Raw genomic sequence first — 23,563 nt, forward strand, 5'->3', positions numbered from 1 at the left:
CTTCTGCCAATTACATACATTTGCACAAATAAATTATACCCCTTTTATCCATTTTCAATGAGTTCAGGGCATAAAAATACCTAAAGACAGTTCAAAACATTTCTTAATTTATCAAAGTCAAATAGTTCGTATAAACTAAAGAATATTGTTCAAAATAAAGGGTATATTGCTTTTGTAGCTATAGAGGAGGACTTTCTGACGTAACCTCTGTTAAGAGTACAAGAGCTTGCTTAAAATTGAAAAAAAAAAAACAAAAATGTTATGAAGAAGGTCTTGATTTTTGGTATGTGCAGACACTAGAATGCCAAATTTATTTCCTGAAATTTCAATTCAGATTCGATAATAAATACAAATGTTATTTAAGAGTGAAATTTTCTTGAAATGGCGATGAGCAGGGTATCTGCAAGACGACCAGTACCTTCTAGAAAAGTTGTTGCTGTTGCAATTAGAGAGCTTAAGTTGGGGATAAGTATTAAAAGCACTGCCAGCACCTTTTGCAGCTGGGCACAGGGTATCTGCTAGTCGACCAGTACCTTCTAGAACGATTACAGTTGCAATTAGAGAGCTTACGAAAGCTGTCCGAGCTGCGGTTGCATCGCTTGTAATTGGAAGAGGATGAGGATCGCGCGAACTTCCCATTAGAAATATGAACACAAATAAATATATACACGATACCCCCGCATATATGGGCTAATGGGTCGGGTTGATCGACGTGCGATACGGGGCTGCGGTTTGGCACAATTACGTGAATGAATTGTGTCGCAGACGCCTCCAACACACAGCTCAGAGCACGACTCAATTAAATAGTAGCCGCGTTTCATTAAATTGGCCGTAAAAGACTCTTTTTCAAAAAGAGTTGAGCTCCATAATTATGAGTCGAGCGCCAGTGTGGGCGGCTGTCAGTCTGTCGGGGGGTAAACAATTCGAGGTTTGTTTTGCTGCGGGCTGTTTAATGAGTAAATTAACGATTCATTTGTTTACGAATCAAAACAATTGCACTGGCAGCTTTACGTTTCAGATGAAGTTGACAAGCGTAAAGTGTCGTGTTGTTATGATGTTGTGCCTGAAAATGTTGCAAGGTTTCTATCCTTAACATATCCAAAACAAACTAAACTTTATAACTCGGTAAAAGCACTTTACAATTATTTTGCAAAAAAACGAAAAACGAAGTTCTCAGAAATTCCGCTGGGGGTAGTTTTCACGCTTTTTCCGCTCCTCTAATGATTTTATTTATATTTGTTATATTTTTGTATTCTATCTTTGACATATTCAAAACAAACAGAACTAAACTCCAGTAAAAGCACTCTAAAATAATTAAAGTAAACGGAAAACCTAAAAGAAGTTCTTATAAATTCCGCTGGCATACATTTTCACGCCTTTTCCGCTGGATTTGACGGAAAACAAATGGATTTGGCAACACTTGCTGCAAATTTAACTGAGTATTATGATAATGGTTGTTATTTTCTTGTACCTCGAAATATTGTAAGCGGAAAACCCAAAAGAAGTTCTTATAAATTCCGCTGGCTGTCGTTTTCACGCCTTTTCCACTGGATTTGACGGAAAACAAATGGATTTGGCAACACTTTTACAATGTCAACCAAGTTTAATGGCAATTTGTTGGCTTTGTTGTTGTGCAATTTATCTATTTAATATTAGGGTGAGAATCGCAGAGTGTGGGTGTATCATTATTTTGGATTACGTCTATTCAATTGATGGCTTGGCAGTTACAGAGTGGTGAGGGGGTGTTACAGAGCTGTACTTGGACAAGACCAAAATTACACAAGACCAGAACTGAACACAAGTTTTCGAAAATTGGTTTCGCCGAAATACTTACTAAACCACGGATAAATATAAATTTATAAATATCAATCTATATCTCTTAAGACTTACCTCTGGGCGGTGGGCCCGATTTGGGGGTTGTGTGCGTGCAGCAGGGTCTCCCGATTTTCGATACGGATCCAGTCGAAGCGAAATTGGAAGGCGGCTTCATCTTTGTTGGTATCCCGGTCACGGAGGAGGCGGGCGTGGGTATATTTGATCGGCTGGGCGGCTTTATTTTAGCCGCCATGGCCGGCGTTTCCGTTTCCGCTTCCGTTTCTGCTGCCGGAGTTATTTGCGCTGGCGCGTTCACATTTATTTCCTTTGCTGTTGTTTCACTCATTTTGCACTTGGTTGTTTTTTTTTTTTAACTTTTATAGGACACACGCGTATTAAAATGTAAAACGATATAAAAGCTGGCTATGGAAAACTGCCAGAAATGTGTACAAAATTAATTAAAGTGGCTTGAACGCTGCTTACTTACCTTTTTCGAATTGGCTAAAACCAAAATATTGTATTTTTAATTTTCATATATTTTTCTCAGTATGTGGACACACTGTGCGGCCGAGTGACGTTTTGGCGCGCACGCAGGCTATCTCGCTCGCACGCTCGACGGCTTGCGCGTACACAGCCAAACAGCTGATTGAAGCTGGTTTTTTTTTTGTTCTTTTTTATTCACCTTGAAAAACAAACAAAATAACCGCTGCTTTTGATTTTTGGTTTCGGTGTGACCGCCTTTTTCGTTATAATTTGAAATATGCGGAACTGATGCTGCCAGCTCGTTGACACCTTGAATTAATTATGTATACTTCTCGCAGAGGTGTTCACTTACACTGAGGCACACGCGCACACACACATACACAAATGGACCATTTATTGAATCAAATACTTGTTGGGGTTGTTGTATGATCACACGGTTGTGCACAGGGGATTGAGAGCATAAACGGTTTGTTGTTGTTGCCACCGTTTTGCTTGACACAGATTCGGACGCGACGACGTGGGAAGCGACGGGCGTTGATAAGATAACGTTGCACAATGCACCGCAGTTAACGGGGACGTTGCTATACGACACACGTTTACATTTACTTAATTTTCAACTAATTTACTTCGAAATTTTTTCGCACACTTTCGGTGTTGGTTTTAATAATTTTTTTGGCTGCGTTGGAATTTTTGTTGTTGCACTAGTGATGGTAAGAAGTCGCTGCAATGTTTCTATCGATAAGTGTCAACATATCGATATAAAGGCTAAGGTCCGCTAACTGACAGGAATGGTATATTATTCAAATATATTTAAATAAGCAATTTAAGCAAATGGTTACTTGTATTTTTTGTTGTGCAGATTAAGCGTTCGACAAACTGTACAATTTCATTGCTGCTAAAATACCACATTGTGGTATTAGCTGGATTTTGGTAAATTTGTGCTTAGCACATTTGGTCACACTGTCTGACAGACGGTTCAGTATTTTTTTTTATTTCGTGGCGTGCGTTTGGGTTTAGCCGCTGTTCCGCTTGATTTTTGGGTGTTTTTGTGTTTGTGCGAGCGCGCGCGTGTGTGCGTGTGTGAAAAGAAAGAAGCCGCAGAGGAAAATACGATTCTTGGAAATCTTATCAATGAGTTTTTAGGTGCTGCCACAGTTGGAAAATGCCAACGCATTCAACAAATCTTGCACATTTGTAGCTTGCTGCTGTTGTTGTTGTCGGCGCGTCTGTCGTTTGTTATTACTGCTACCACGCCCACACACACAGACACACAGGCGCGCACACACACACACAGCATGGCAGCCACGGTGTACAAACGCCTACACAGCGCCAGCATTGGCGGCGGCGGCGGCGTCGTCAGCAGCCTCATTGCTTCCACCACTTCACCCGGCACCATGGGCGGCTCCTCGCCCATGCTGGGCCACTCGCAGCTGACGCGCTCGCTGGAGCGCATCCTCGAGGAAGCGCACTTCAGCGGGGAGCTGATACTGACCAATCGCAAGCTGAAGGACTTTCCCAAAACGGGCACCAAATACAGTCTCACGGATACCGTTATTGCAGGTGCGTATTCAACATTTAATTGCGCCCCCCCTTTAACCCTGCATGCCTCTCACCTATACTGGGCGCGGCTGCCATTCACATTTATGCTAAAATCTCCTTTTGTTCCGCTTGAAAATCAATAATTTGCAGCAGCCCGCTCTCTCTCTCTCCCTCGTTCTCTCTCTATCCTTATCTGCCTCTCCTTGTGTCTTGCTCCCTTCGCTTGCTTTGCCAAGGGGCCTGTCCATCTGCAGTCGTTTTATGTCTTTTTATTGCTTTCGCACGCACTTGCTCTCCGCTGCTCGCCTCTCTCACTCCCTCTCTCTCTCTCGCTCTCTCTGTCTCTCCTACAAGGACAGTAATTATTGCAGCTGTTTTTTGAGTTTTGCCGTTTTTTCCCATTTGCTGCATTCTGCACTATTCGCATTTCGGGTGGGTTTTTTTTTTCTGCCTGTTTCAAGTTCAGCCAACTTTCAATTTTGTTGTGCCCAAAACTGCACTCAATACACACACAGGCACACACACATGCACGCACACACCCACACAACCAACCAACTAACTACCCCGAGGAGCGAACCATCTGTTTTAATAAGTGAACAGCCTGTCGACCTTTCGCTCTGCCCATCTTTCGCTTTTCCTTTGATAGAGTTGTAGAGAGGTCTTAAAAAAAAACAATTGTTGCAATATTTTTATAAATTATTGTAATAGATAAATAGATCAAGTCTATCAAGGATTAGTTCTTGGAACAATTTTTATGTTCAAGAAATGTTATCAGCATCGCAGCAATATATATATATATATATTTTTTATTTTCTTAACAAATATTTAGAATACTTTTTAAAACCGGTTTAAACTCTTTTATTATTTTGAGTGTTCCTTTATTATCTTAAGTGTGCCCAAGATCACGAATCGCAAGCAAGGCGATCGGAAATGCCAAAAAAACTGTTAGTATTTATTTAACACAAGAACTCGATAGTTCTATGAACTGCAGAAAACGTTTAATAGAAGTTGTAATTGAATTGAATATGATATAAGAGTCTCTATTTCCCGGTTCAAGTATCGATTCGTAGTCTTTATTTTTGTAATAAATAAATAAACGTTTCGGTTGAACTTTCTTGAGTTTTGCTTCCGGCATTTTCCAATTAAGTTTCGTTTGTGGTTCGATGCCTTTTGCCGGCTTCACGATTGACTCATCGCTTGCAGATTTATGTGTGTGTGTGTCTGAGTGTGACTGTGTGTGTGTGCGTGTGCGTAGGCGTGACTAATTAGCAATTTAAATCATTGGCCCCTTTTGGTGTGAACAACATCATAAGATCTACCCTTTCCATCCCCCCCACCCCCCCCTCGGCCTTTTTGTGTGAAGACACAATTAAGTTCTTTTGTTGCTCAAATATTTATAAAAATTTTGTGCCAATAAAGGTGAAGAAGAGGAAGAAGCAGAAGAGCAACCCCACATTGAAGGGAGAAAAACTGGCGAAAGGTGGCAACATCATTTGTGCTAACCACCGGCTCAGACCGGGCGGGTTTCGAATAACCACTTGGAACTAAGAAATCAATGAGAGGCATTAGGACGTTTTTTCTTCTTGGTTTTCCTTTCTTTCCTTTTCATTTCTTTTGCCAGCAACCCTCAAGGATGTCAGAGTGGAGAGGAGGGGGTTATCGTAGGTGGCAACGCTTCCTCAAACTCATTTGTTGTTGTGGTCTAGACCCCAGTCGCCCATGACCCCCCCCTCTCTCCATGCAAAAGTCATTTCGTTTTCACTGCAAGCGCAGCACGTGATTAAGTTGAATGTCACGTAAATCAAACAACGAACAATAAACGTAGAAAATAAACAAATGCAACTGCAAAGCAGAGAAACTCAACTGGACGACGTGCAGGAAATTGCTTAAAATAATTGCGAGCTGCAAAAGAAAGAAAATAAATATTTGCAGCAGCTGCATGAAATGCAGCAGACAAAGGCAGCAGAAGTTGAGCAAAAAGGAGCATATAAAAAAATAGCAAAAAAGGAGCTGAAAAAAAGGAAGCTGATAAAGGTAGCTGAAGATAAAGAAGCTGAGGTACAGAACGTATTTCTATATAACATTTAAGCAGAGCAGAAAAAGGCAACTGTTGACGTTATTAGAAGAGATGAGAGAAAGGTAGCAGAGGATGGAAGTGCAGCAGATTTAGGTAGTAGAAACGACGATGGCAGCTGCGCAGTGTGCACTGCAATTGAAGCTGCTGCCAGTGTTGCTGTGCCATGCACAAAAGGTCCCCAACTGAACAAGAAATAAAGTTGTTGTTGGCAAACAAAACAATTTTAAAACCGAAGGGAGAGAAGAGCGACAACTGTCGTTTGTTTTGTGTGTGTGTGTGTCTGTCTGTCTGTCATAGTTCCCGTTGTCGTTGTTGTTGTAATGTGTAAATCTGAAGCCGACAGCTTTGTATCTTTTTATTATTATTTGTTGCTCCAAACACTCAGCAGAACTCGCACCAGAGGAAGCGACGCTGTCAGATGCGCTCGGTCGGGCTAGGCACGTCGCGTACGCTCAGTGGTTGTTAAACTGTGCTGCGTGCTTTGCATGCGCGACAAATGGGAAGCGCTGCGCAACTAGAGATGACACATTGTGACGATCGTGGTGCGCGATTGATATGAAAAAAGTATTTCAAGGGCACGCTGCTCACGAATAATGCAAAATATCGTATGTGAAGCAAAATTCTCTCTAAATGCATTTATTATTAGGTATTTTCGTTGCCTCTCTTGGCCATATTAATAAATGCGCGAAACTGAATATTCTTTTAGCTAAATTTCATAGTCTTTCTATAGATAAGTCTTTGAAAAAATCATCAAATTGAGGCCAGTCGGCTGCAAACTTGACACAGAAACGAGCATTCATTGAGTGTATCTATTAATTCAGAATTGTAAGCAATATTTAATGGCTCCACGATGTGTGGCAGGGGCAATTCTGAGGCATAAACAATTTACGTTGTTAATTGGTGAGCGTAGCACGCGTTCACCAACACAAGCACAAACCGCCTCGGCACAAGAACTATGTTTATGCGCTGCAAATCGTGGTATACCAATAAGTTGAGCTAAAATATCAATTATCATTAAAATATCTTAATAGAAATAGGCAATAATTGGGAATTATGTTAAGGAATGCATGATTTGCCCATTGTGAACGATTTCGGCTTAAATATAGGCTTATCTGTTGAAGCATATTTAATTTATACATTTGACATCGCGATAAGCGTTTTTCAGCAATCAATCATCGTGTAAACATTGCATCGACAATAACAGCTTAACTGGACAACAGCTACTGGAACAGCAGCTGCTATCAGCTTACAACAACTGCAAATAAATTAAGGGCAATAGCCACAGCAACAACACAACAACAACAACAACAACAACAGAAACAAATTAAACACACGCCAGACATTTGCTAGCCATTGTGTTTCTAGTGTATGCGTTTGCCTATGTGTATATGTGTCTGTGTGTGCATGCGTATGTGTGTGTGTATGCGTATGTATGTGTGTATAAGAAAAACTATGCTCTTGCAGCTGAAAAATGCTACCTCAGCTGAACGGGTACTCGCTTTAAAAACGGAAAATTCATCAACAGCAACAACAAAAATTCGAAATGTGTACGCTTCAAATGTTTCAATATTTATTTTATTATTTGTTTACTGTTGGCAAACAAAAAGTGGTTGTTGTTGTTGTTGTTGTTTATCTTTAAGTTTACAATGTGACCAAATGTGAAATACTCGCGAAATTGCAGAGCACTAAACAAACACAACTGTGCTTGGCTATGTGTGCGTGTCTGTCTGTGTGTGTGTGTGTCTGCGTGTATTGAGTGCCTGTTAAGTGCCGTTAAGGGGCTGAGGGTGTGGGTGCAGGAGGCAGTGGAGCGGCCAGCACTTTCCACATGAAATCGAACCAATCGAATCGAAGCAGCAAACTTCGATGCGATTTCATCATGAGACACACATCGAACGGGAGTTATAATTGCTGTTGCAGTTGTTTGTGTTGTTGTTGTTGTTGTTGTTTTTGCAGTTGTTGTTGCTGCTGTTTTGATTGGAGGATAGTGTGGAAGATTGATTGAAGAGGGTAAACCATATGGAAACTGTTTTGTTGTTTGTATTCCCAGCTGCGTATTTACAAATCGCGTTTTCTCAGCGATAAGCAAACGAGTCCAAAGTGTGGGAATCATTATTTGAGTATAGCAAAAGCATTTTATTAATAGATTTGAAAACATGTCAGTTATGTAGAAACAGGCCTCCTTCAAGAATGTTCCACATTAAACAGTAAACTTCCTTAAGAGAAAGAGAGAGAGAGAGAGACAGGGGCGAGATAGACAACCTATTTCATATGTTCTACTATGACACCAAATTTTAAGTTATGTATGGATAATTTTTGGGTGAACTTTTAACTGGTTTCGATTCATATATAAGTAGTTCAGTCTTTGCGGTATCTAAATATGAATCAAATATGAACTGGTTCCATACACGATAGGTTCCGAGTCCGTTTCGTATATAAGTAGTTCATGAAACACATAAGAACCGGTACAATGATCGATAGGATTTTGGTTCTTTCAAGAATTTTTCAGATTAAACACTTTTAGAAGCCTTCTTTAAGAGAGACAATAAATTTCATATTTTCTCACTTTGACACCAAATTTTATTAATTTCTGGATCATTCTTAAGTGAACTTCAAACTGGTTCCAAGTTCGGTTCATATATTATTAGTCCAGCCTATGCGGCATCTAAACATGTACCACATATGAACCGGTTCCATACACGATAAGCTTTTTGAGGTTAACCACACCAAGTCCTCGCTTATTAGATTGTGCTTTTATTCCATAAAAAGTCTGATTACTCAGTGTGACCATGTTTATAGTAGGCAAACTTCCAGCCCAACATTACACCGTAAAAGTCTCTCAGAGGAAAACTCGTATGCTTTGCCCATTTATTCCATTATGAATCATAATTCGAAGCGTGTGCCCAACTTCATCATCATCATCATCATGATTGTCGGCGAAAGGCAGCAATAAAATTGAGTAAATTAATTTCAATAAATCCATCAATAGAAGACCCGCACTGCCGGAATTGCCCGTCACAAGTGGCAAATGGTTCCATATTAGACTTGGAGCCCAGCTCCCCCAAATGTGAGTCCATGTGTTGGCTTCTTGTCTGGAATGTGGCGCCATCAATTTAATTTCTTGTTGCTTCCGTTGACGCCCTTCAACGTGGACAGCTGCACCCTTATTTTATGATTTATTCCGTGTCCAATTTCTGGGAGTAGATTCTGCTGCAGGTGTGCGAACATTCTATTTTGTTGTCATCATTTTGGCTGTTTTTTGTCTGTGTGTATCGCAATTTGTTTTGGCCAACAGCCAAGTGACCAGGTGGCGGTTGGCAGGTTCCCGACTCGCCCCAGTTAGCCTATCGCGGATGCTGCGCGGGAAATATGCGTGGATTCAATTTCCGCACGTTGCGGCGGATTCCATAAGCTCAGCTGATGATGTCATTTGCCTGTCCTTGGCACATCCTGTTGCCAGGCAAAGTTTATTCAACCGACTCGGGCTGAATGTGGGTGCAGCACAGTGCATCACAAGCGTCTGCCTTTTGTGCATTTGTATTCAGCGCGGGGGCTGGGAAGGGGCAGGTCATGTAGGAGATTACGCTAATGTGAAGCCATAGCGAGAACCTACCCAAGCCGCGCCCCAAGTGCTGCCTTTCTGTTGCTCCCAAAAGGGGGGGAGGAGAGGTGCAAGCGAAGCATAAAGCAATCTTCGATGGCCTATAAACAACGTAGGTTGGGGAGCCACTGGCTGTGCGTAAATCAACAACAACAACGACAACAACAACAACAACCAGTCAAATGGCATCGTTTGTCGTCAGCCAGTTTTAGCGTTGAGTTTTCTGAGTACTTGAAAGTGGCTGATGGATTCGCATTTCTGGTTTTTTTCTTCCTCAAGAGCATTGCATAAGCCGAACGGAACACATAAGTAGTGTTCGCAACAACCAGTGTTGAGCAACTGGTTTGAGATACGAGCTGCAGTCTTTGAACTAGTTAAGCGAAGCTTTAAAATTGAATTTTTTTAAGTTTTACAACTCTTGCAAATGAATTGAAAAGGCTTTCTCATGATTTAAGAAACATTTAATGATAACATAAGTAGTATTCTCAACAACCAGTGTTGAGCAACTGGTTTCAGCTACTATCTGCAGTCTTTGAGCTAGTTTAGAGCAGCTTTAAAATTTCATTTTTTAACTTTCACAACTCTGAAATATAAGCTTTAGGTTTAATAAGCACTTGGGGTTTTCGTCAAATTAAATGTGGGTTTTCTAATATAACAAACACTTTAAGCCACGCTTAAAATGTCGGTTAAGTCTTTTTTTACATATGATATCATCACAATATTGTTTTAATGACAGCTCTTAGATATTTAATGGACTGCAAACTAGTTTAAAAGGTCACGCATTGGACTTCACGCACTTGAACATAAAGTTAACCAACACTTAAGTCAAATTTTAGACTTTAAATAATAGTAAAAGTATTCTAGGCTACTTATTCATTAAATGTAATAGATGTATTATATAAAAAAATTGTCCACTAAAAGCAAACAAAAGTCTGATCAATATTTGGTCAGGGAATTATTCAGCCGTAAAGCACTTTACAACACTGGCATAACTATATTTCATGCGGCTGCACCTACACATTCTCCAATCTGGCATAGCTTCAAAACCCCAAACTACGCCCACTCGAAAGCCTAACGCACAATTTCGTGTATACAATAAATTTGGTTGTTTGCCTTTTTACTATCTGGCCGGACCCCATTGTATTCCATGCCAGCCCTCCCCTCAACCCTCGCTGCTCGACGAGCTGCGCCTGTTGTTTGCGCTCTCATTTTGCATGCAAATTCATTTAGTAAATTAATTGGCCATTCCACGGCACTTTCCCACTGTGGCCAGAATCGGGCTGCGGGCAAATTGTAAATTGCCGGCACATTGAGGTCATGCGCTCCAGTGTGGCGTGATAAGGCAAGCAACTCCTCCTACCCTTCTTTCCATGCACCCTAAAATAAACTACATGGAGGAGGGAGTCGCATCTCCTGCCTGGTCGTCCCAATAATAAACGTCTCTCCCCCTGGTTGTCATTTACAGATCTGTCCCGAAATAGATTCTGTGAGCTGCCCGAGGAGATCACAACGTTTGCGTTTCTGGAGACGCTGATGCTCTACCACAATGCGATACGCAGCATACCGGAGTCCGTGAAACAGCTCTCCTCGCTGACGTATCTGGATCTGCGCAGCAATCAGCTGGGCTCGCTGCCGCGTGAGATCTGCTTCCTGCCGCTGCAAGTGCTACTGGTCTCCCACAATCGGCTGGCCGCGCTGCCCGATGAGCTGGGCCGCTTGGATCAGACGCTGACCGATCTGGATGCCTCCTACAATCAGCTGACCGCGCTGCCCGTCCGTCTCGGCGAGCTGCGCACCCTGCGCTCCCTCTCGCTGCGCAGCAACCAGCTGCTGTATCTGCCGCGCGAGGTCACCTGCCTGAGCCTCGTCTCGCTGGACGTGAGCAACAATCGCATCGCCAGCCTGCCCCTGGAGATACGGCACATGAGCACATTGGTGGAGCTGCAGCTGGAGAATAATCCACTCACCTCGCCGCCGGCAAGCGTAAGTGCACAAGAGAATGACTGTCCATATGTAAACTATATGAACTGATTAGATAGAGGATATCAATGCCATATTTGTTTATAATTTAACTCAGCTGAAAGCTATCGCAGTTCCCCTGTAGCCCCTGCCATTGTCACAATCGCAACTATTAAGTAATATTCATGGTCTATATATAGTTTTGCGATAATGGGTAAATGCATTCTTGAGTAACTTCGGTGTTTAGAGTCCGATCTTTATTAAATTTTTATACTACTAGGGTATTGTCCGTCCTTTTAGATAACACCTTTCCAATAAGTACACGCCCGTGGAAAATTGAAATCTACCCATCTTGATCTGCACTTTTATTTAAAACATTGTTTTTTAAGTGCAGCAAATAAAGAATTAAATTTTGGAATCAGAGGTTTCAAAGGTTTCAAAAGGTTTCAGCGCGAAACGTCAGCCGCAAAATCTTTGACCCCGATTTCCAGCAAGGAGGAATGCATTTTTCGAATAAGTGTGAAATACCCCTCAAATGAATTTGAACAAAGATAAAGGTAAACAAAAAAGTTGAATACAAACGTTTTTCGCGATTTTACCACACTTACGGGTAGGATTTCCCAAAACCCCGTCTTAACGGGCACCTTCATCACAGTTACCTTACTACAGTGAAAATTTCAGATACCTAGCTCTTACGGCTTGGGCTGTGTGTTGGTCACCAATCAGTCAGTCAATCAATCGGTCAATCAGTCAGTAACAGTTTTGTATGTAAAGCTAAGAGTGCGTACATATCGTAATTCATGTTCTTTGCTGTACTTTCAGCTCTGCATGCGCGGCCTGGTGCACGTGTTCAAGTTTCTGGAGACGCAGGCGACCAAGGAGGAGAAGGGTGCTCGAGCAGGCGGCAATTATGATGGGTACACGACGCTGCGACGTGCTCCCCGTCACAATTCCAGCGGCAACATGCTGGAAACGGCGACCAGCCAACGGCATGCCGGGCGCCATCAGATCGACTCAGGCTACAGCACCAGCGATGGGCTGGACAAGCGCTGGTCCCACGATGCGCCCGGCAAGTCCAAGACGGACTCGCCGCTGCACTGTGCGACGCTGCCGCGCACGCTGCCCTCCGCGGGCAGCGGTCAGCCACAGTCGCAGCAGCAGCTAAGCGCGGATCTGATGGATGCATCGCTCACCTCCAGCACTAGCACGATTGTGGACGAGAGTCTGACGCTCAGTGCGGGTGTCTCGCCGATGGCCTCGCCCTGCAAGCGATCGACGTCGTCCGTCACGGAGCACATCAGCTACGCGCACTCGAACAGCTCCAGCAATGGCTCGTCGCCGGACCAGGACGATGATCTGATGCTGGACCATCAGGAGCGCAGCGTAAATGGCAGCAATGGCAAGCTGAACAAGAGTCTCAGCAACATACAGACGTACAAGTGAGTCGCAGATTCCAGAGTATCCAAGAGTGTCAACCATTTAATCTATATTTTTCTTTCTTCGGCAGGGAGTACAAGGACGCGCTGAAGCAGCAGCGCAATCAGGAGATTAGCAGCGTCTACAAGCAGAGGCATCCCAATGCCAATTCCAGTCCCAACGAGGAGGAGCTGCCGCGCCTAACCAACGGCCAATCGGCCACGGCCACCGCCACGCTGCCAAAGTCTATCATGAAGCAGCCCAGCAGCAACGGCCACAACGGCAACGGGAATGGCATTGACGATGTGGTTATACCAAAGAAACCCATACAGAAGGTGATTCCATCACGCAACACGGAGCTGATGTCATCGCTGGCATTGAAGTCTGCGCCCCCAACCTCATCCACAGACCCAAACGAGGCCAATTGTGCGGGCTATGTGAAGCCCCACAGTCCCATGAAGAATGGCCTTGGAGTGCTCACCAACAGCAACAGCAACAACAACGGCTGCACCGCCAAATTCAGTACGTCCAATGGTGGTGCCACCGGCAGCTCTGCCGGGCTGGTTAAGTCGCCCGTGAGCGCCACTAGCAAACTGGGCAATGTGAAGACGCATCGCAGTGTTACTTGGAACCATGATATACCTGCCGAGAAGTTGAGCTTCACCATGCGACGCGAGTTCGATCGTCAGCGCGAGGAGACGGAGCTCATGTCCCAGCTGCGTAGCGTGAGTGCTGGAATCGTTTTGAATGAGTCTTTGCTCAGCTGTTTATCTTTGCTTGCAGATCATTGAGACACGCCTGAAGATGACGCTGCCCGAGGATATCGCATCGGCACTCACAGACGGCGTCATACTCTGCCATTTGGCCAACTATGTGCGTCCGCGGTCTGTGGCCAGTATCCATGTGCCGTCGCCCGGTGTGGTGAGTGTTGTGGCTGAACTCCAGTGGAAACAAAGGCAATGTGATACACAGCACAGAGATCTTATAAGAAATCAATCTTCAGGATTAGCTAGTTTGTATTAGGCTATAGATTGTCCGTTTTTATTTCCAGCTCTATTCCGTTTTCCATCGCGGCATATTTTCAATCGAAAACTATCTGTTAATTTGTTGATCTTGCTTCTTAAGACAAATTTCAAAAGCATTTTTTCAAAACTTAGATAAAATACAAAACTGTGGTTACATCAAGAATGAAGTTCAGTTCATTGTTAAGAGAATTGGAAATACGGCTGCAAATCAGTTTAGCTTGCAACTTCAAGAAGGGAAATAATATAAATTAAATCTAATTGGTTAATTAAAGATCATATTCTGTAGCTTCTCACGTGCCACATTGCTTTTGTTTATCTCTGCCAAATGGAGATATGTAAATAATAAGATATATAAATAATGTGACGTTTTCTGCAGAACAAATTGTCAATGGCGCGCTGTCGACGCAATGTGGACAACTTCTTGGAGGCCTGTCGTCGCATTGGCGTGGATGAGGTGCGTATTTCAACCCGTTTTTTTACAGTCCTACTTCTAAGTTAGACAACAGTTGATAACTAGCTTAATTGTCGGTTGTGGGGCAAGTCAAATGCTTAATGCGCTTAACGCCTTGCCGCTTTGTAGTCAGAGACAGCCTTTTGTCCAAATACCTACCCTTACACCTACCCCCCACACCCTTACACACACACACACACAACTCTACACATACTTTTGAAATATGATGCATAAAATCTGTTATTGGTGTTGGTTGCAGGAGTTGATTTGCTCCTGTGCAGATGTTGTGCCACAGCAACAAAGCGAACATCCACGCGCGGATGACGACTATGACGCTGATGTGTATGTCGCTGATAAAGACAACAGCAACAGTTGCAGCGGCAGCAGCAGCAGCAGCAACAACAATAACATTGATACAAATGCTGGCCGCAAGCGCTGGCAAGTGCCAAACGCAGTTGCCCTGCTGCGCACGGTTGCCGCTTTGATTGCCCTGGATGCGAATCCACATCATCAGCATATGCGCTACCTGCAGCAGCAGGAAGAGTTGCAGCTGAAGCTGCAGCAGCTGCAACAGCAACAAGAGCAATTAACTGCACAGAACTCCTGCACCAAACAGCCAGTACAGATGTTGCAGCAACAAAAACAACAACAACAGCAGCTAGATAATGTATTATATGAGAATTGTGAGTTTGGGAATGGCAAGGAAGCGCATATGTCTGATGATGCAACGGCAACATGCATGCTCTACGAGCCACTGCAGCAGCAGCAGCAGCAACTGGGTGCAGTGGGTCAGCTGCTGCGCACGGCCAAGCTGAAGACCTACGAGAAGATCAAGCACAATCTGTTGAGCGCACACGGCCAGCACAGTTTTCAATTGAACAACAACAATCGCACGCTGCAAACGATAATCGAAAGCGAACACGATGTAGCCGCCGCTGGACCGGCTGGTCACTATCATCTAATCGACGAGAAGCAACAACAGCAGCAACGGGAGCAGCAGAAGGAGGAGAAGGAAAAGGAACAGCCAACAGTTAAGCCGCTCGCCAAGCGTATTGAGTTCTTCGAGCAGCACCCCAAACTGGAGGTCTTTAGCATCTATCGCATAGATGAGCCGCAGCTGCAGCAGGCGCCGCACAAGCTGGAGCAGCTGAAGCAACACGAAGCTGGCACTTTGTTGCTCAAGCATGACTCCCACACGCTGACGATCATCCTGTCGTGCGTGTTCATAGCCACATTCCTGTGGCTGGTCTTCTTCCCGTTGCCCGGCTAGCAATGGCACGCCCCTCCCTGCATCTTCTACCGCCTTTACGTATTGCCAATAGTTTTAAGATGGAGCTCACGCAGCTTTCATGGCGCTTGTACTAATTTATTTGACTTCTTGAGGCTGCTTTTACGTTAAGTGCTACCAAGTATTACGCTAAAATCTAGATGTAAAACCCTAAAAACCCAAAGACTTTGTAGTGCAAAACATATTGAGGGTATTCCCCCAAATTGTATTTGCTCTCATGTGAGATTTATACACACATTCTTGACTATATACCACACACACACACACACTTATATACAATTCATCGCAAATAACATTTTTATTTTATATTTTGAAAAAAACTATACATAGCATAAAATAGCTATACCTATTCCTAATGCAACGAAAAAAAAAAACATTTGAATTGCGTTCCGATTGTTAGTTGAACTAAGTAGAAAGTAGAAACAAGTTTAACAGTGCTGTTAAGGACAGGATGACCAGTTACCAGTGCTGTAAAGGACACGATTAGCAGTTACCAGTGCTGTAAAGGACAATGAAAGGTTTAGATTTACGTATGGGTTGTTGTTATTGACCAATGGGTCGGCTGGGACTAAGAGGTAGGCGAAGCAGGGACACAAAATAGTTATAGAAAATAGCGCGAAATAGTTATAAATTATATCTAAAAAAAATCCAAAAGAGATCAACAAACTATATATACTATATACTCGAGCGCACAACACGTGAACAATCAATTTTCAACGCACACAGTTCTCATCAGAAAAAAATATATGACAAAAATAGTGCCTTTGACTGTACAGTTTAGACAGTCTGAATCAGCTATAAATCTTGATATATATATATAGTACACATCTTCAAGCAATATTTCTCGATTTCGTTGCCAAGACTTTCGAACAATTGAAAACATCATTTGTATTTTATGTGTACAACTTACTGAGCGCTTTTTCTCCCAATGACCATAATTGTATTATTTATATAACTATAAATTTGAGAAAAAAAAACTATATATTCCATTCCTAACTATATCATATAATTTAATTTAAATTTATATATATGCTTATATAATGCAAATAAGTACTTAACGAACTCTCGATGAAAAGCTAATCAAATTTCTAAAAGAAAAACACAACTGGAAAACTTACATAGTTATGTATAATTGATCCAAGTACTTAAAAAAAGATAACTTGTATACACATATTCATATATTTTGTCTAACAAAAAAGAGAAACATATAAACATTCAGGCAGCTATAAGAAATGCATAAGAATATAAATTTAATTATAGTCATTAATTTTTATAAACGACCTTTAACAAAGACAAGCTATTTATGCTCTATATGTACTAAGAAAATTATGAAAAACAATCAAAAATATAAGAAAATTATATATTTATGAGCCGCAGTAACATTTGAAGCCAAAACAACAAGCATTTATTATAGAACGTTGCACAGTGGAGCAAAACTTCCAATATTTGCAGTCATTTATTCTTCAAGCCAAACAAAAACTAATGCATTTATTGTAAGCATTAAGGAGAACTATGCGAAAATGTCAAAGAAATATATAATACACTCATATAAACAATAAGCATTTGAAGACTAGTATTTATTGCCACAGTTTGATGGCGACTGTTGCGTAGCCGAGACACGCACCCAGTGTCACAGTGACTGTCAAACTTTGGCGCAAGACTAAAACAGAATTGAATTGTAAAGCTTATATTCTATTGCTGCTGTTTGGATTTTACTTTATTAAATTAATCTTGTTAACTTATTTTCACACAGAATCTAATTTGCTGCGCTGCCGATGTGCTCGAGGGCAAAGGTGCCGTCCAGGTGTCCATCACGGTGGGTGAACTCTTCCGGCTGCATGGCAGCGGCCTGGTCTGTGGCGGCAGTGGCAGCAGCAGCGGCGCAGCCACGCCCACAAAATCACCGACCAGAACAACACGTGCCACATTGTCGCCCACGCCCCTAGTCTAGTGTTAGGAGGAAGAGCAGAAGGAGGAGGAGTTTCTTTTGATGCTGAGACACGTGCAGCAAATGGATAATACTTTTGGAGCAACTATTTGATGAACACACACGGGTTTCCTGACAGAATTTGAAAGTTGGCCGCCTTTTTGTTGTATTTGTAACCAAGTTAGTTTAGATATGATGCGTGCACATTATGTCAAATGCTTTGTTAGTTTATTTATTTATGTAAATACACACAACATAAACAAAACACGCAATGAAACCAAAAAGCCCACACATACACACTCACACACACACACACACACATACCAACGAATTTGAGTTAGTCACAAAGAAAAGTATTTATTAAATTTGTCATTTGAATTCTGCATACACACAGTTGTATATTATTAGTTTGTAAACTGGCAAAAGGTTCTCCCACATGTATCCCAAACTATTTTGCCATTTGTTTCTGTTATATATATATATCTATTGCTGTTTGGCCAAAATTTGAATAGCGTACTAAATGAATACTGTTTTAAGTATGAATCAATCAGTCTATATATACATACATAACTTACATGCATGCATATAAATCATTTGTCATATATCTATATATATGCATATATGACTAATTTTATAATATTATGATTATGTAGCTTAGTTCTAACGATAGCTGTGCTCACTTTTCTACACTTTATACGAAGCGAATTATGCACTAAACTGTAAGTCTTCGAATATATCAAATAAAATGGAAATTGTCATACGTATGTTGCCCGATGCTCTGCTTTTATTTCAACTTCTGTTACTCTCGCCTTGCCTCTCCCTAACTGTTTGCCAAAGGCTTCAAGATGTGCGCACACATGTGCCCCAAGCTCGAGGCCCTTCCTGCAATAACAAACCCGTGCAGTCGCAATTCGCCAAACACTTTTTTCGTTGTTACCAAAAGCTAACATTTTCTTTGCTGACTTTTGCCGGGGATTTTCATTTTTCGCATTTTACGACGACAGGCCTACGACATTTGCCGCCCAACCGCCCGCCCGCCCGCCAAATTGCAACATGATGCCAGCTGCGGATCGAGAATATAAAAAAAGAAAACACAACTTGCCTTCCACACATAGTTGGCAAATTTGCATAATGCGCAAAGCAAGCAATTGATGAAGGTTATTCTTATAAAGCGCAAAACATAGCAAATACATAAATGGAAATTAAAGAAAATGTTTTACTTGTGTATTAAGAAAATTTCGATATTTTCCAATTATCAGCCTAACTACTTCGTGAGTAAGTAAAATTAAGTTGTTGTATGGAAAACTTTTATGTTTTTGCAGATATCTTGACCAAACTCGGCATTTATAAGTTGCACCATGTATTATATTATATAGCTGCCATACGAACGATCGGTCTAAGACTAAGTTGTATGAAAACGTTTTGTTTTTCAAGATATCTTAATCATACTAGACAACAACTATGTTCCCTGTGCTTCTTAGATACGGGCAAAGCATTATGAGCATATTGAAAATATGTCGTCTGCCAATTCGAGCGCTTTGAATGATTCTAAATTAACTTCTTCGTGGCCACAATTCAAATCGAAGCAATTTGGCAAAACTTTTATTGCCTGCTTCTGCTGCTGCTTTCACTGTGTTCATAGAAAATTGAAATTGAAAGTGATTCGTAATAATCGAAATCAAACACTCGCAAAAGTCATTCAAGTAAGAGTGCACTGTCCAAGGTCCAACTGATTGCGTCAGGTGCCAGTCGGAAGTCGGGAGGGTTGAAGGGAGAGCTTAAAGACGCACGAAACCTTCATAAAATAGTTGCAAAAAATATTTTCCAATGAAAACAATGCATTCCAATTTTTTTCTCTTCCTTTTTTTTTATACAAAAAACACAGTTTGAGTGGCAAAGGCAAAAACGAAAAGCATCCAATTTGGTATTCGCATTGAATTTGAATTAATAGGATTAGAGGAATGGCTGTTGATGGCTGCTCGATGACTTTGGCAACTAAATTAAAGTGCTTTTTACCATAAAATTAAACGCAAATAATGATTTACCAAGAGTGAGTATCTGTGTGTGCGTGTGTGTGTGTGTGTGTGTGTGTGTGCGACATGCCAAAGAAGCGGTTGGCTCTTTTTTGAAATAGGAGCATCTGATTAGTCTGATGTGGCAGCTAAAAAATATTGCGGCATATACAGCAGCATTTTAATTATCGCAATTCCCCAGGGCGTAGTTCAACTAATTGCCCTTACCTCGACCCCACCCCTCTCCCCCTAGGCACAGTCAACCAGGTCCGACACGCGCTACAATTAAACTATGCCCAAGCAAAGGACCAAAAGACAAAGCACCCCAAGTGAGAACACTTAATTTAGGTTTGCTGTACGTAAAGATACCCTATAGTTTCAACTTAAAAGTTGGCAGTGCTGAACCTAAAGATACTCTCTACATTGTTTCAACTTATAGCTTTATACGTAATTTAAGTTTGGGGAACCTAAAGATACCCAGTAAATAGCTTAGAGTCACAGACAAGTCTTGATATATGCTGCTATCCAGGTGTCTAAAAATATATAATTAATAAAATAATTAATAATAAATTAGCTAACCTCCTCGGAAGTAGCTCATTTAGCCAGTTATTTACCCTTGCAGTGCAGTATACCCTCTTTTACTACTTTAATGGTTACAGGGCATAAAAACCACACACAGGCTTATCGGGCAGGCAATGCCAGAAGCTGTTGTCTTTTCAGCAGGGTGGGTGGGGAGAAGTGGTTGCCCCTTATAACAAGGCAAGTGCAATTTGTGGCCAAGAAAAAAAAGGGGGGCGGGGCGTGTCCGCCCATCAGCTGACAGAAATTACGCATTCCGTGCGAAATGTATGTACGAGATAATCATTTTAATAAATTTCAGTGTGACAAATGAGCTGGTTACTCGGATCGGCCGCTTTGTCTGACGCTTCTTGCCATTTGGCCCATTCGGCTTGTTGGCCTGAATTATTAATAAGCCATTGCCATTGCCTGTGGCAGGACCAAATACACGAGCTGTCTAATTGATGACTGCCTCCAAGTACCTAGTTTAGGTACTAAGTCGCAATTGGGCGTAGTTTATGTGTCACCAGCGTTTAGTTTATAGGGCGTAGCTCTATTATGGCATGTTTCGGCTGACTAATGCCAATTGGAATGTGGCAGATATATTGGCTAAAGCTTGTCACCTGTCTGCGGTTAGTTAATTAAAACAGAGCACTTACGACTTGTTCGATCCAACTGCATCGCAAAAAATGTCTGCTAGGTGAGGTAATCTTTATAGATATTCTAAAGTATATACACATTATATAGCATTAATAGAGATCTGCGAGCACAAGCGGAAGGGATGTCAATAAATGTTTAGAACAACATTTCTGTTAAGCATCTTATTAAATGCAATCCTTTTAATGTAGACAAAATATTTGCATAGAGCCGTTTTGGGGTAGCTTTTCAAATGTTATTATATTCAAAATATATGAAAATGTTATTTAATTTGGCCAAAGCCGTTGTGCAAATTTCCTGGCGCATTCTTTTCCATTGCCGTCAGTTTTGTTGCCCGGGCCGTGCCCCGCCCAGCGCCGTGCCGCCCAACAAAATTTGTAAAAGTTTCTGCCGCTTACTGAAACTCATTTGAATGCATTTTCGTAATGAAGATGAATTTGGAGATTGTGTATTTTTCCAGTTCGCGGCACATTTTTTGGAAAATTGTTTGGCCAAAGTTTGAGCTTCTGTTTTAACTTGGCTTCGGTCGCCCCAAGCCAGTCAATACTGTACTACACTGTACGGAGAGCGGAGCTGTGCTCTTTAAAGCATATTTAATATGCGGCAGACATTCTAAAACACGTATCAGATTTCAGAGCTGAAGAGAACTTTCATTGCGCTAAATGAGTTTCAGCTGCAAAATTAAAAACTTTATCAGTGTGAAGGCAAAAAAAAAAAAGCTTTCACACGTGTGTGATACATATATATGTATATCTATGTGTGAGTGTGTATCTGTGTGTGTCTGTGAAAAAACTTGAAACTTGAAGCAAAGTAAAATCAAATTATTGTGGTTGGGCTCAGCTCGGCCCCGTTGCCTGCCGGGCCCGACTGGCAAAAGGATTACGCCGTACCCTTTGCTGGAATTCCTGTTGCCCCACCGCTTGCTACCTGTAACTTGTCGCCATTGCATCCGCGGGCTGGAAGGGAGGCAAAAGAGAGGGCAGGACAGGAGGCAGACAGTTAGAGCCCAGCTCGTTCGCTCGCATGAAGTTGCCGCATTCTAATTGAATTTTCACTTTTTTTCCGCACACCCTGTTGCAGGCTAGGGGCCCGGAGCCGGGCACACACGGCGGCTACGTGATGGCGCGACGCGGCACAAAAATTGCAATAATTATTTTTAATCTTAAGTACGACTTTCGCGTAATGAGATTTGGATTATCTGCGCAGCCCTGCCTCACACACAAACACACGCACACAAACACACATAGAGATCTGCACACCTAACGAGCAAACCCCCAAATTTACGTGCAACACGTCGCATAAAAAATCTCTCAGAAAAGTTTCGGCGGCTAAATTATGCAGACTCTGCAATTGGGGTGCGTGTACGAATTTCGAAAAGGCTTTAATACGTCGGGCTTTTGTGTATTACAGTTTAGCTGGGTTCATACCCGAATGTCAGAGGTGAATCTTTATAAATTATTTTCATTTCGTATATATTTGACGTCGCCGACAAAGGCCATTAACAAAAGCAAAGAGATACTAAAGAATACGGCTTGTACTCGGAACTCCAATTTATATTTAACCCAAGAGTCGAAGCTTAAAATAAACCAGTTGCCCAAAACCAGAAAACAACAATTTATTTATAAAATTTTCATTTTTGAAAGGCTCGGCCAAGAGCATAAATAGCTTGAGGCCTAAGCTTTGGGTTTATCTAAACATACTTGGTCCATGCCAAGTTCAGATCTAATCTTGCCCGCAAATTCTATATAAAAATATCTACAGCTTGCAATATTTTCAGTAGAGCGGGCACCTATATAAATAAATATCTCTATATAGACTGAGTGATTGGTGATCAACGTATAGCTCAAACCGTAAGAGCTAGGAAGCAACATTATTTTTCTTCCTCAAATATCTTATATAGACATAGGCCAAATATCCCACCCCCATAACTCGGTCAAAACTCAACCGATTTTCAAAAGGTTTGTCTTTTTGTGAATGGTTTGGCCTCTAGATCAATTCTGCATTCAAATCTGACAACATAATTTTTGGTCAAAATTCATGCTAAATTGGTACCCTCAAATATCCTATATAGACATAGGCCAAATATCCCACCCCCATAACTCGATCAAAACTCAACCGATTTTCAAAAGGTTTGTCTTTTTGTGAATGGCTTGGCCCCTAGATCAATTCTGCATCCAAATCTGGAAACATCATTTTTGGTAAAAATTCATGCTTAATTGGTACCCTCAAATATCCTATATAGACATAGGCCAAATATCCCACCCCCATAACTCGGTCAAAAGTCAACCGATTTTCAAAAGGTTTGTCTTTTTGTGAATGGTTTGGCCCCTACATCAATTCTGCATCCAAATTTGGCAACATAATTTTTGGTCAAAATTCATGCTCAATTGGTACCCTCAAACATCCTATATAGACATAGGCCAAATATCCCACCCCCATAACTCGGTCAAAACTCAACCGATTTTCAAAAGGTTTGTCTTTTTGTGAATGGTTTGGCCCCTACATCAATTCTGCATCCAAATCTGGCAACATAATTTTTGGTCAAAATTCATGCTCAATTGGTACCCTCAAACATCCTATATAGACATAGGCCAAATATCCCACCCCCATAACTCGGTCAAAACTCAACCGATTTTCAAAAGGTTTGTCTTTTTGTGAATAGTTTGGCCTCTAGATCAATTCTGCATCCAAATTTGGCAACATAATTTTTGGTCAAAATTCATGCTCAATTGGTACCCTCAAACATCCTATATAG

At 41.7% G+C, this 23,563-nt stretch overlaps 2 protein-coding genes across 11 annotated transcripts in view; one reads left to right on the plus strand and one right to left on the minus strand.

Moving 5' to 3' along the window:
- The window catches only part of LOC115765462 (restin homolog), a 41,686-nt gene extending 38,712 nt beyond the window's left edge, over positions 1 to 2,974 (minus strand). For 3 of the 8 annotated variants that reach the window (XM_030709030.1, XM_030709028.1, XM_030709027.1), the window contains exons 1-2: positions 2,303 to 2,973; positions 1,891 to 2,248 (exon numbers count right to left, since the gene is read on the minus strand). In XM_030709030.1, coding sequence (XP_030564890.1) covers positions 1,891 to 2,161 — 271 coding nt within the window. In that variant the 5' untranslated portion in view covers positions 2,162 to 2,248; positions 2,303 to 2,973. Of the gene's footprint in view, positions 1 to 1,890; positions 2,249 to 2,302 lie in introns of those variants that run through there. The other 5 variants (XM_030709031.1, XM_030709029.1, XM_030709035.1 and 2 more) reach the window with 3 other exon arrangements.
- Positions 2,975 to 3,303: 329 nt separating this feature from the next.
- On the plus strand, positions 3,304 to 18,297 carry LOC115765506 (leucine-rich repeat and calponin homology domain-containing protein 4). Of its 3 annotated transcripts, XM_030709123.1 has the most exons (8): positions 3,304 to 3,858; positions 10,981 to 11,498; positions 12,297 to 12,913; positions 12,982 to 13,615; positions 13,674 to 13,811; positions 14,292 to 14,369; positions 14,626 to 15,612; positions 17,408 to 18,297. In XM_030709123.1, exons 1-8 carry the CDS (start codon positions 3,594 to 3,596, stop codon positions 17,603 to 17,605), a joined length of 3,435 nt encoding a protein of 1,144 aa, XP_030564983.1. In that variant the 5' UTR covers positions 3,304 to 3,593; the 3' UTR covers positions 17,606 to 18,297. The 3 variants fall into 3 exon arrangements, with proteins under 3 accessions (XP_030564983.1, XP_030564982.1, XP_030564981.1); XM_030709122.1 differs by lacking the exon at positions 14,626 to 15,612 and having other exon boundaries at positions 17,408 to 18,296; XM_030709121.1 differs by lacking the exon at positions 17,408 to 18,297 and having other exon boundaries at positions 14,626 to 17,378.
- The last annotated feature ends 5,266 nt before the right edge of the window (positions 18,298 to 23,563 follow it).

This window comes from Drosophila novamexicana, unplaced genomic scaffold (genome assembly GCF_003285875.2).
Source record: "Drosophila novamexicana strain 15010-1031.04,08,12 unplaced genomic scaffold, DnovRS2.1 tig00000974-arrow-arrow-pilon, whole genome shotgun sequence".
Classification (NCBI taxonomy): Eukaryota; Metazoa; Arthropoda; class Insecta; order Diptera; family Drosophilidae; genus Drosophila; species Drosophila novamexicana.

Excerpts from the sequence above, each read along its gene's own strand:
- LOC115765506 (XM_030709123.1), top strand. The coding sequence starts at position 3,594 with ATGGCAGCCACGGTGTACAAACGCCTACACAGCGCCAGCATTGGCGGC. Across the intron at positions 11,499-12,296 it reads TCACCTCGCCGCCGGCAAGC|CTCTGCATGCGCGGCCTGGT; the intron begins GTAAGTGCACAA and ends CTGTACTTTCAG. Across the intron at positions 12,914-12,981 it reads AGCAACATACAGACGTACAA|GGAGTACAAGGACGCGCTGA; the intron begins GTGAGTCGCAGA and ends TTTCTTCGGCAG.